The sequence below is a fragment of the Adiantum capillus-veneris genome, chromosome 7 (assembly GCF_014529385.1).
Source record: "Adiantum capillus-veneris isolate H3 chromosome 7, ASM1452938v2, whole genome shotgun sequence".
In the NCBI taxonomy this organism is placed as follows: Eukaryota; Viridiplantae; Streptophyta; class Polypodiopsida; order Polypodiales; family Pteridaceae; genus Adiantum; species Adiantum capillus-veneris.
Window position 1 is genome coordinate 145524997 of NC_140937.1, and position 14097 is coordinate 145539093.

The window sequence follows — 14097 nt, forward strand, 5'->3', positions numbered from 1 at the left end:
ACCTCTCTTGCTCCCACTTTTGCTGTTACAACTTTATTGATAGAAATCCCTAGCATCAACAAGTTCCTAAGGATGCCAATGAGAAGTCAAAGCAACTCAATGACGAGATTTTCAAACTTTTGAACTTAGATGTTTACTCTTTCAAATTTGTATATTTGCTTGAGTATGTGGGAGAAATGGCTGCAGCATTCTATCTCGAGTGTTTCTATCTCAAGGGATTCTCATACATCAAGATTTTTGTCTAGATGAGATGACTAGATAGATAGTGATTCTAGTGCATCAAGAGTTTTGGGTAGGATGAGATTAAGATGGACTGTTTGCGTCTCAATGTTTAGTGTGAACTATGTGATTATAGATTGTTATCCGAAAACCGGTGTGGATCAAAATATGTGCTGATGCATAACTGTGATTTCTAAAGTCGCCTTTTGTGTGCCTATAAAAGGAGGCCAGGGGGTGCCGTTACCTAATGATCAGATAAGTCTACAACTCTGTAGATGACTCAAAGGGAGAGGATATATATGTCACAACATGGTGGCATAATATATTGACAAGGACCGGAAGAGAAAGAAAAACCAAGATTGAGCCGCACCTAACCAAAGAGGTGACACGTGGAAACCCGCAATTCGCATCGAGATTGAATAGATTGGGAAACAAAGTTTAATGATTACGTCTTTTCAGTGTAATCATGGGAACCGTGGCTGACAGAAAAGGGAAAGGTGTGTGAGGTGATCAATTTGGTACCCTATATGTTATGTGCAATGTGCTAGAGAATTGTCCAAACACCTCTCTTGCTCCCGCTTTTGCTGTTACAACTTCTTTGTAAGATTGAAAATCTTGTCATTGAGTTGCCTTCTCGTTGGCATCCTTGGGAACTTGTTGATGCTAGAGACTTCTATCAATTGTTTGAACTTAGATGTTTACTCTGTCAAATTTGTATATTTGCTTATGTGGGAGGAATGGCTGCAGCATTCTATCACAAGTATTTCTATCTCACGTGATTCTCATACATCAAGATTTTTGTCTGGATGAGATGACTAGATAGATAGTGATTCTAGTGCATCAAGAGTTTTGGGTAGGATGAGATTAAGATGGACTGTTTGCATCTCAATGTTTAGCGTGAAGTATGCAATTGTAGATTGTTATCCAAAAACCAGTGTGGATCAAAATACGTGCTAATGCATAACTGTGATTTCTAAAGTCTCCTTTTGGATCTGCGCCTATAAAAAGGAGGCCAGGGGTGCCGTTACCTAATGATCAGATAAGTCTGCAACTCTATAGATGACTCAAAGGGAGAGGGTGGACTCTTTGACAAATGTATCTTCAACATTAACCAGTCTAGAAACTCATTTGGTGAAGATACATTGAAAAACAAATCCACGACAAAGTTGAACCATAAGCAAGTTTGCAAAATATGGTCGAACACTCACAAGTCAACAACATAGCTGTTTCTAAACAATCCTTGCAAAACATATCCTTGAATGCTTCAGATACAATTCGCAGTAGTTCTTATTAGGATACAATCACTTCACAAGCCAGCAAGTGAATAATTTTGTGTTTTGGGTGTTCTATCATGTAAAACCTTTTACTGAGCTGATACAAGTTCCAAATTGAGTTGAGTGAGATAGTGCAAAAGCAAACAAGCAGGCAAGTGCTTATGATGATTATGCTCTTTTCTCTGATTCAAGTCAAAAGATAATCAGACCCCCTTCGCGTATATACTACAGCAGATAAAAATTACCTCTTTCTCCATGGCACGAAGATCATTGAAACTGAGCAAGCTAGCTGTAACTGGGTTGGAGGATTTCTTTGTCACACTTAAAACTCCACTCGGTGGAAAAGGGAGAGTTGGCACCATTCCTTCTGATATTTTATGGAGAACAAAGGAAGGTGGGCGAACAGGATACTCGCAACAAAATTTCACCTGATAGAGGAGCACCTTAGCAAAAGATTTACGGAGTTCTAAGTTGACTCTTTTGTATAAAAGCTAAAACCATCAAATTTGTGACATCAAATGTGAAGAACATAAGTTTTAAGCAAGGTATAAAGGGAAACAGCGTAGGAGAAAGTCAAATTCCTTCACAATCAAAACATTCTCTTCACAAGAGCTCCTTGCAACAAACAGCCACCAGCTAATGCTTTTTCCATGGTAAACAAAACAAGCAATTCTCATCTGTGAAAGGAACTGTACTTACTGTTGGATCGTGTTCCTTTGAGGGGGAACACAAACCAATATGCAGAGCTTTCTACACTTAGGCCAGAGGTTAGGCAACATTTGAAGGCAATAAACTATTCTGCTTACACATGCATGCCAACATTTGAGTTGCAGGCTTATGCCTAAAAGGTCACACCTACAGCAAAGTGTGAAAACAGTGTGTCACAACTGTAGTAAAACCTTTTGTGACTGCCGACCAGCTCTCACTGCCCCCATCCATTCTCCTTTTTCAGCAGCTTGGCTAGTCACAGGGAATGGTTTTATTGGGACCATGCTCCCCTTTCCGCTTTCCCTTCTCCTTTTCCAGTCCCCATTCCATGTGACAGCTGAGAGTTCTTTCCCGTTCCATGTGACAGCTGGGATGACAATTCATTCCCGTTGCAGTTCCTCATTCCCCAGTCCCATTTTGCATTCCATGTGACTATGTCATGCTGGCTGCTAGCACATTGCAGCCGCAGCAACTCACTCCTCCTCGCTGCCGCCTCTTACCAGCCTGCTGCCTCGCCAGCGCACCACCGACTTTCACCCTCTCTCCATTGCCCATCCTCTTTAACCCACACAAGCTGTTCACACCCACCTCAGCCACTCAAAAATTACATAGCCCCTCTCCCATTGCCAATCGTTACCCCTGCCCCCCTCCCCCCCCACACAGACACAGAGTAAAAAGGGCCCCTGCTAGCTGTTTGCACATTACAGGAGCATCACTCTCTCCTCCCTGTTGCAACCTCTAGTCGCCTCACTCTCACGCCTCTGCCACCCAATCCTCCCCAACCCTTAACACGCTGCTGTGATTCACCCACACCCTCTCCCATTGCCGACTCATCACCACAAAATGCCCCCCTACTTCTTTTCTGCCTGTTGCTATTTTGGCTATCTTTGTATATGGCCAAAGTGTTAAGTGAATACAATATCCAAAACGTGCACATTTCATCAGCCAGAGTTACTCGAAAGGCGGAACGGGAACGGGGACGGGCCTCCCTGCGGAACAGGCGAACGGCAAGGGGTCCGGAACGGGAACGGCGCGGAACGGGAGGCATAGAAAACACCCAAATAATGCAATATTAACGTTATGTGTTCGAATACAAGTAGTACTAGAGTCCTTTGACTCTAATACCCACAAAAAACACAATTTGAAGACCATTCAACCTTATTATGACTTGATTGTGATGTGTGATGCCACGGTCATAGTACATACAGTGTACACAACAGACACAATACCCATACACAATAACACATGCAAGTACAGATTAGAGCTCTCTGACAATTGCAAGGGGTGGAAGAAGAGGCCATGGATTATCCAATAAATAGAGAGAGAGCTTGATCCTTGAGGGTTTGAGAGAGAGAGCTTGAGAAATGAAATGAAATGAAATGTAATATTAACGTCTTCAAAAGGACAAAATGACCTATGAGACCAAACGGTTACATGTGGTGAATCTAATACCACGTCTAGGTACAAAAAGTACAGAGAACTAAAAAGAAAATAGTGGGTAGGGGTGGGGTGAAAGCTGATACAAAGGGAATACAAAGGGTGAACCGATACAATGGAGCTCTCTGACAGTCGAGGCATCATATACATATACATCAGTATTCGGGACGGCGCCTATGTCACGCCAGTATGGTATGGATCCTCTGTCGCAATCTGCGTCGATATCGAGAGGGCCTTCTCATCCGTGGGCGACCGGACCGTCCCAACTCTATTGCCCGATCAAGCAGTATGCCTCTGGTGCCTATGGTGTTGTTATGTTGTGGGGGTTGCTCGAACTCCTCTATCTGTGACTGAAAGAAATCTGTAATCTTCCACTGTCGCTGGATCTCTCTCATTGTGCCCCTCTTCAAGAGGTCCTCTCTGTGTTTGCGAATCTCCAGTAAGTATAATCCGAGGCATCTCTGATCCTGGTATCTCATGACTCTAGAAAGTGGCCCAAAACCCTCTTCGATTAGACAGTGAAAGCGGCCTCGTATCTCATAGTATACATGGCAGTGACATATGTATGTAGCTCTGTCTCTGGCTATATTTGGCACACCTGATAAATCCTGGACTCAGCGGGGACTCCTCTAAATCTGCCTGTCTCGATCTCTAACTGATGTGAGGATGTACGTATCTGACCAATAGCACATCGTATCCCGTGGGATAGATGAGTATCCATGTATCCTGGTCTGATCACAAAACCATCCTCCGTGAATTGGAGAAGATGCTCTCTATAGAAAGTCATCTTCGTACCTTGCTCATGTGCAGGTTGTATCCATGTCCTCTTCGTATCCAACTGAATCAAGTCCTGTCTGATGAGCCTGATAATCTTTGCCCTAGTGAGGGGGATGGAGGGTGCATCCAGAGAGTACCGAAAGGGCTTGAGAGAAATGAAATGAAATGATATATTTACGTCTACAAAAGGCCAAAATGACCTATGAGACCAAACTGAATACAATGGTGAGTCTAGTACCAAGTCTGGGTACAAACAAAGAAAACTACAAACTAGAAACTGAGATAGGAGTGCTACCGACTCTTATGGGTGGTTGGTAAGCTGAGCAATGGTATAATGCCACAAAGGTACAAAATGGGGATAAGTGTCACCATGATACAATATAGCAGTAGCATGAGGTCTATCCCGATCCACACTCTGGGTGTCATGCTAGAATCCTGTGGATCCTCTGCCGCAATCTCCTTCGGTGCTGCGTGGCTCCCCTCCTCAGTCGTGGTCGTCTCGATCTCCCCAACTCTATAGCTCGGTCAATGAGAGTAACACTGGAGTGTGTATGGGTGGGAACCGAGCCCTGTGGTGGTGGTGGCCCCTCTGCCTTTGTGGTACTCGAACTGAAGAAATCTGAGATGCGTCTCTAGGACAATCTCTGTCTATGCCCTCTCAATAGAGAGTCTCTATGTCTCTGTATCTCAAGTAGAAATAATCCGAGACATCTCTGATCCTGATATCTCATGACTCTATCTAGCAAGTCAAAACCATCTCTGAATAAACAGTGAAAGCGTCCCCGTATCTCATAGTAGACCGTGCGGTGACATATGTAGTGAAACTCTGTCTCTGGCTCTGCATGGCATAACTGACATATCCTATTGTCTGTTGGTATGCCTCTGAATCTACCTGTCTCAATCCCAAGCTGGTGTAAAGATGTGTGTATCTGGCCTATGGCACATCGTAACCCATGAGATAGATGTGTGTCCATGTAGCTGGGCCATGTGGTGACAAAACCGTCTGTCGTGAGTTGGAGAAGATGCTCTCTATAGAAAGCCCTCTTCGTACCCAACTCCCATGATGGCTCTATCCATGTCCTCCTAGTATCAAGATTGATAAGATCCTGCCGAATAAGTCTAGTAATTTCCATCCGTGTAAGAGCCAAAGATGGTGCATCAAGAGAATACTGGAAAGGGGGCAGCCTGTCCATGCTGAAACCATGCCTATGAAACCATGAGCTCATCTATGCATACCAACATGATGTATCTCCGTGTAATGCCAGTTGTCTGGATGACTCAAGAGCAAGCCTAGCATATCTGTCCCTGGTGGTGTCCCACAAGCTGTGTACAAATGATACTGATCTGGTAAGTGCCTAAATCTCCATAGGTGAGGCAGCCAGCTCCGCTCATATGATGTCATGTGAAAATGAGGCCTTGGCTCTAATCAACCTAAAAATCATACATACCAAGGGCCTGTCCATATTACTCCATCCAGCATTGTCAACAGATGGTCTGTAACCGGCCCGTAGGGCGGTAGGCGTTGGCTTTCACCCGAAATTCTTTACTTTATACACACACACAGAGCACTTTGCAAAGAGAACCTGCGACGGGAGTTAACACTTAAACACACACACGGCTCGGAAGCTAGAATGCTCCGAGCAGACGCCGACAACCTGTAGGCCCCAAAATTGGCGCCCCTTTCGGTATTTCTTTATTCTTTAGGAGGGTAAATTACAAGGTAAGGTCCTGGGAATCCTTCACGTGTATCCACCTAGATACCATTTGATTTGGCCAAATTTCGGCAACAAAACAGCCCCAAAACTTGCGCGAAACCAATTCCCCTGCTGGAACTCGCTTGCACTGGCGTATACCCTCTGATTCTTGTCCAAAAACAGTAAATTCAGCACGCTGTATTTACTGGTTTTTGCCCTGTTTTCAGCCCCAAACAGTCCCCTAATTGTCCTTTGCCAGTGGGGCACGATTCCCAATGATCCTGGCGTCCGTATGGCTGAAAAACAGTCAAATTACAGCGCATACACAGCGCTGATTTTGCACCTGTACGGTGAGGTTATGACCCTCACCAGTGCCTGCTTTGGAGCAGCAGTTAGCTACCCCTGTTCCTGCTCAAGGAGGCTCTTGCCTCAGCACAAAAGCATGAACCCACACAACTGTACATCAGTCAAATGAGTAGCCCTCTTGTGGGGCATCACATAACTGCACGTAGGGGAGAAAGAGAGCAGTATGTAGCGTGCGGGGCATCACTCCCGTCACCATACTGTGCATAGAGGGCAAGGTAAGCATTCCATAGCTTCTGTACCTGTTGCAATCCGCCTGTGGCTGAAAATGGCGCCCCCTTTGATGATATGCAGCTCGTTTTTGCCTCCCAGAGTGGCAAAATCGCTCACAAGCTGACACGTCGCCCAGTTTCCGAGTTTGGGCTTTCCCTGCTAAAAATATCTCAACTGGTGCGTCAGTTGACTTCGCGGCAGAGTTGTAAAGTGTTCCCCTAGTCATACCAAAGGTAATGACGCGAACACATTTCGTGGCCCAAAATAGCAGTTCCCTAAATTTTAGGAGATGCTTCCGTTGGGCTCCCACTGGTCTTCTGACCATCTATCCTCATTGGGACCGCATCCAAAAATGCAATGTGGCCCAACTGTCGGATACTTTTTGTTGGTAGTCCCACCTTGACTTTACGCCTTAATTGAGTTCACTTCCTAGTATCCACCAACTTGCTAAGTGCGACGGGGGGACCTATATGATCTTGCTCTGAGCCTAGACATCCTCTTACCATACGAATTCCAGTGCCGACCACTTCCCGTCTGCGGGTGAATCTACCGTTCACATTGGCCATACAATGTCCGACCGTTTGCTACTTCAAGAAGAGGGTCTTAAACAAATAAAATAAACCCCATTCGAAAGAAACCAACAACCAAGGTTAGCAGTTGCCACATCTCTGTGACATGGTTAATAACTGCCACGTCCTCGTGACATGGTCCCCAAACCTGAACCCCGTAGTGCATAATTGAAGCGACCAAAGTGTCGAAGAGCCAGAGCTTTGTTCGAGGTTCTTGGAACTGAACTTGCAAACAAATCCTCTCTAAACCGCCTAGGGCTGCATAGGCAAGAGTCAATCTAGTGTCTAGTGTCACTTTCAATGTGAACCTCGGTCCACTAAAGACCACCGCAAGATATGTGTATGCATCAGTGTACTCCATATTGTCATGACCATATGTGAATGTAGGTGCCAATCTCCTGATCCGTTGTGGCGTGGTATTAAATACCATGACCTTGGTTTTACCAAGGTTGACAGATAATCCACTATCCCCTGCAAAATTATGCAATGCGTCCAAATGTCTCTGCATACCCTCTGGTGAGTCTGATATCAACACGATATCGTCAGCATACAATAAAAGAGGGATCCATGTCCCTGCAAGCTGAGCACCTCTACCTCCTCCTTCGTCAATATAATCAGAGACCTCATCAACATACATACCAAATAAAGTAGAGGACAATGGGCATCCCTGATTCACTCTGATAGTGGAGTGAACTGTCATATATCCCCTCTGGGGTGCGTACATGACCCATCACTGAACTGTACAATGCCATAATCCCCCATATCAGCTCTGTGGGTACCCCCAATTCCATAAGTCGGCGCATCAATCTGGCCCTCGGTATTGTGTCAAAAGCTTTGCGGAAGTCGACAAAGCTGCAATAAATCCGTCTACCATGTGCCCGACCCTCCTCAATGATAGCTCTAAGTATAAAGACATGACCTGAAACCAGCTTGTCCAGGTGCCCATATGCCCATAGTCTCAGTCCAACTGCTCAGCCTATGCTCAAGGATGGATGCATACAACCGTGCCAATGTGTGTCCTACCATGATAGTACGGTAATTCCTTGGCACTGTGGGGTCTCCTGTCTTGAAGATAGGTATAATAGTAGACAATCTCCAAGACTCAGGAAAGCCCTCACACATGACACGGTTAAACAACCGTGCAAGCATCTCTGCCAACAAGTCCCCAGCATGTATAATGTGCTCTGCTACCAAACCCTCATAATCATTGTGCCCGTTTGGTCTTCATCCTGTCAATGGCCTCCTTTACCATCGTAGTGGTAAAAAGGGTGCTCGTAGCCGGACATGGCTGTGGTGGATCTTGTAGTGGTGGTTGTCCAGGTACATTGTATAATGATGCTGCATACTACCCCCATATCTCCGTAGAAGTAATCACTGGTGGGGGAGACTGCTCATGGAATAGACGCCAAACCTCTCCCGAATCTCCACTAAGGAAGAGCTGATATAAATCCTGCTCCATCTGACCAAGAAAGCTCGCTTCTTCCGTCGTACTAGTCGTCGTGTAGCAATACGAGACTGTCTATAGGTGATCACTCCCAATGCAAGCTCCCGCTGGATCTGAGCTCTCCTCTGTCGACACTCCTCATCATACTAGCTGTTCTGAGGCATGTGCCCAGAGCGACGTCTCTGACCAGGCTGAGTGCATGCTGCCCCATGTAATGCCACTGTCAGCATAGATGTGATCTCCTCCACTGTGTATACTGGCTCTGATGTGCATAAAAGTCTACGAATTCCCTGTGCATAGACTGAGTCAGTCTCCGGTGTAAAAGTATAGCGTGGATGTCTACCACCCAGTGAGGCCTGAGTTGTATTGTACTCAAAGGAGACTGATAATGTCAAAAGTACATAATCTACTGCCATCCCAACAGGTCTAGGCCCCACTATAAAATCCTGAATGTGAGAGATAAAGCTCGGATGTGTCAGAACATAGTCTACAGTACTGGCCCCATATCTGTGTGGAAAACAAGTAAAACCTGTAGATGAAGGGAAGGTCCGTAAGCCATTCAGAATGAATTGTGAGTAGTCGTCATCTCCCTGAGGTATCTCCCATACTCTATATGCTCTCGCATCTCTGAAGCCCCATCTCCTTTGGCTCTAGCTCTCTGAGCATCTCCTCTGAGGTGTCATAGAAAACCGTATGTGAACTCTCTGTACGGGCATTGAAATCCCCCAATAGTATGATGTCTCCATCCCTGGAGAACTCCCAATTATCATCATCAAGTACAGAGTAAGGAGATTGTCCTCATGGTGAAGCATATACTAAAGTGCTGGGAGGAAAATAGCATATGGCGATGTACAAGAAACGTCCAGTCTCTGCCCTCAGCCTCACCCACATGTATCTGGCTTGATCATCTCTCCGAACTATGTGCAATAGTGACTGGAGCTCCTCTCTGAAAAGAACTGCTACACGTCCTAATTCTCTAGTCCCATGCTCAGATCTGGTGCATGTCCGGCAAGCTGTCTCCCATCTGTATCCTGATATATGCGACATCAACTGTCCTGGAGCCTGATGAGTCTCTACGTAGAAAACAATGTCTCTGTCTCTGAAGTTGTCCTCAAAGGCCTCCACATCAAGTCTATACGAACCATTACAGTTCCAAACCGCCATCCTGAGAGTGGTCCCATAGGTCTCGCACCATCATGTAGAGCGGCGCTCTGTAATCACTACTCGCCCATCTTTGTAAAGGCTAACTTTCCCTTCTCCCTTGCTGCTACAATCTCCGGCATGACCTCTCTCATATGTGCAAGCTGTGAGAGGGTAAGGTCATCTCCTAAAAAGATACCTGTTTGCTTGAGGGTTGGCCTCTTCTCTAAAAAGTCTTTCTTCTCTTCCATGGAGGGAAAGCGCAAAATGAGAGCCCGTTCTTTTGAACTCTCCCCATTACCTTCATTCTTCTTGCCCGCTCTCCAAGCTTGTGTGCACGAGGGCTTCTCCACCCCCATCATTGACATGAGGCTCTTCACCTCTTGGTCCACCTTATTTGAATCTTTTAGGCCGGTCACTCTCACGTGAGAGCGCGTACCCTTCTTCGTTGTTCCTCTTCAAGTGCCTTGTTGATGATGTCGGTGTCGGGTGTAGCCGGAATGGCCTTGCCCTTTCCCTTCTTGACAACTTCACTCCACTTTTCAACCTCTTCCACCTTCTTTTGTGTTTTGAAGAGAACCTCCACCCATGAGGTCTTCTTTCCTCCTTCCTCCTTTATCTCTTTGACTTGCACGCATATAATATTCAGCTCATCTATCATTGATGGCTGAATTTCTCCATCTTCAAGGCGTCCTCTCTCTTTACTTCGGTAAGTTCCTTCCGAAGGTCTGAGATGTTACCTTTTAGAGCTTGAATTTCAGCCCGGAACTCTTTGCGCTCTAGTTCCCTCGCCTTTTCCTCCCTCTTTTTCCATTCAAGAAGTGAGCTCTTCTCTTTCTTCCACTCTTCCATGTGAACTTTGCATTCTTTCAACTCTCTTTCAATGGCTGGCATCCTCTTGCTTGTGACCATGAAGTGCGCCGCCATCTTTCTTGCTTGTTTGATTCACTTCCTTTTCCTAGTTGTACAAAGACCTGGTCTTCGAGACGGACGTCCAAAATGAAGTTCTGAAGGAGGACTACGCAGGTGCAGATTGCTGAGCAGGTGGGAATCTGCTGCCAGTCAAATGCCCAGGGCTCAGGAGCGTGCAGAGGCTGCAATGCATAGGGTGCTCGGGAGCTGCAGGCGCGCAGAGGCTGTAGACACACAGGGCTTGACTCCTTGAGAGCTTGAGATAGACTGCTTGAGAGAGAGGCTTCACTTCTTCAGACGAAGGGAGAGAGAGCTTGAGCCTTGAGGGCAAGCCCAAGCAAGAGAGCTTAAGAGCTTGAGGGTAGAGCTTGAGAGCAAGGGAGAGAGAGAGCCTTGAGGCTTTTTGCAATTGTGAAGGAAAGGGGTGAGGGGGGAGCATTTTATGAGGGTTGCCAAGAAACAAAAACCCCCAGAATCTGCTCGATTGTGACCATTGGAGCCTGGTAAAATCTGCCCGTTTTTTGCCGTTCCACCCCATTCCGGTCCAAACGTTCCGGTACCAGCCTGTCATCCGGAACGCCATGCCGTTCCTGGACGTTCCCTGCAACTCTGACCGGCCGGAACGCCGTTCCGACGTTCCAGACCTGTGGGAACGCGTTCCCTGCTAACTATGTCATCAGCACCATATGGATGATGATGATTTCGCAATGGCCCTGTCATAGCCAATCCCGGTTCTTTGGTCTCAAAACAATGTACAATTCTTCTTGATAGAATAGATCTCTGCCTGCATAGCTTCCTTCCACTTTGGCTATGAAAGGACCTGTTAACCTCTTTAGGTTCTCTGTCCCACATGACCGTAGAGATGAAAGCATAGTTCACCTGTAATAAAGTTCCACCCACATCAAATCGTTGGAGACGCACACACTATCTTGTAGTACCAAACACATCAATCTGGAGGAAAGTAATTCACATTGGATCTCAAAGAGTATCCAAAAGCCACCTGCGAAACTTTAACGGTTGCTCCCTATTTAAGGAGCAATTCGACTGTCATCATCAACACTAGTATCTGAATCCGCATCCCCCATCTTAGTTTTGCCATACGGCAAATGCATGCAAGTATGGCAGAATGGAAAAGGTATAGTTCAGTCCCCAAGAAGTTCCATACATAGATACCAAAGCAAATAAAAATCACCCTATATTTGAAAGCTAAATATTGCTTGCAGCTCAAAAACTTGATGGCTACCACTTCAAAACTTGCAAAGTCCACTGGCTATTGACAAAGATCAAACTAGGACAATTTTTCCATTCGCCATCCAGATTTGGCATGGTAACTATGTTTGACCATATCATACGCATATCATATGCCAGAATTATACAAGTATGAAAAAACAGCAATTTACCATACGAATACAAAAAACAACTATCCCCACCACATCATCAGCAAGAATCCAGGATCCAAACTTGTACAGGGAGGTTCATCAAAAGGAAGAAACTCATCTGCATAATCATCAGGAAGAGGCAAATCTGAGGATGAAGTAGAGGACCAAAGTGCCAAAGCCCCTCTGAAGATACATGCTAGTCAAAGACAACATCTCGACTAACTATGAACCCGTTGGAAAGGTGGAACGTGTAGGGATCTTGATAGTCTTGTCAACTATACCTAAATACAACCGGGACCAGTCACCCTATGTAAAAGAAGTACCAGTATTATTTCTAGCGTTATCTACAACAGTATCTTCACATGGCCAAAACTCTCCTGACAACAGGACCGCATGGCTCAAAGATAGCAGAAACCAGCAATACATTCATCTTTATGTCACAAAAATCAGCACCTCAAACAAGCACCAATCAACAGTACTTGACTCCTCGCAAGCTTGAATGCCCTGTCACAGTGGTGGCAGAGAAATTCAGTCACATTTTCACGAAGCAGGTAATTAAGAAGTGTGTTTTAATTTCATTGCAAGAGAAAAAAATGTTGGCTAATGAAGTCCATCCCTGTTTAGATAAAGGTAAACTCAAGTTTATTACACAGGATGAAAATCCTCACGTGTCTCTCTCCTCACAAGTTGCCACTAGAGTCCCTCAACAAACATAAGATTGATATGGTACTTGGTAGGTCACCTACTGAACAAACCACTGTATTTGTCAGTTTGAATCAACAAGAAAAAAACTTTAAAAAGTTAATAAGCTCCTAGAGAAGGGTCTAATACGGCCTAGTACTTCGCGTTACTGCTCTCCAATTCTCTGTTCAAAAACAATCTCCATCAAGATTCGCTTTTCGATTCCTTGGATTAAGGACATCTTAATCAAGGTTGCAAAGTGCACCTATCTTTAAACCAACCACGTATAGCTCTTGAAGATGTACACAAGACAACTCTCCATACAACGATTAGGTTATCTGAATTCTAGCTAACACCTTTTGGACTTAACCAGCTGGTCTTCATTGTTTGTAGCTTCTATCTCTATGCGCTTGAGGGCATGCGAGTTTGTATGCTAGCCAGATTGTATGTTTGTCCCATAGTTACCAGGAACAGAAAAGCGGAACGTGGAACAGGGAACAGAAACAGGCATGAAATGCCATTCCCTGTTACGGATACTCACGTCTAAAACACGGAATGGGGATTTGGAACAGGATGTTGGAATGGGAACAGGGAACAAAAGCTTGAAAATGGCCATTCCCTTTAACTATGATTCGTCCTCCAAGAGGAGTACATGATGATCTTTTGAATCTTTCATAGAGAAGGCATGCAAGTGCTTTGAATTCATCTTGATCAAAATAGAAGACACCTGTATCACATTTGAACAAGATGGACCATGATTGGTTCACAATTTCATTTGTTGAAGAGAGAGAAAACTCAGACATGGAAATAAAACCTAGACCGGCACCATTCCAATCCAATAACATGACCTATGATGGGTCTTTGAATTAAATTTTTGTGAAGGTCACAAAGCAGGATAAATGTAATCAACTACTACTGCAAATAGACGAAACAAATAACCCAAAATGCAACCAAACTGGACACTCATTGAGTTAAATTGAAAGTGTGAAATTGAATGTTAGAAGACTTGGGGCAGGATGCTCCTGCCAAGAAGAAGTGGTGGCCCTGAACTGCCGATGTCATAGGTATTTCTTTATTGAGTGATGCACAATTACAACTGGAACGCGTGAGTGCACAAACCAGCAGAAAAGCAACTATGCACCTAGCTCACAAAGGCACAGATCCAGATTTCTCTTACCAACCAGAAAGACAGCCCAAACAAAAGCACTCAGAAAAGCTATCATAAAAGCAAACAGCTAGAAAAAGAGAGAATCTCTGCTCTTTAGTTTCTGGCAACAAGGGGAGACA

At 45.1% G+C, this 14097-nt stretch overlaps 1 protein-coding gene across 2 annotated transcripts in view; it reads right to left on the bottom strand.

Annotated features, from left to right (window-relative positions):
* LOC147454751 (THO complex subunit 5A-like) overlaps positions 1 to 14097 on the bottom strand; it is a 141321-nt gene that overhangs the window by 35565 nt on the left and 91659 nt on the right. For both annotated transcript variants that reach the window (XM_086516591.1, XM_086516590.1), the window contains one exon: positions 1739 to 1921. In XM_086516591.1, coding sequence (XP_086372717.1) covers positions 1739 to 1921 — 183 coding nt within the window. The remainder of the gene's footprint in view (positions 1 to 1738; positions 1922 to 14097) is intronic.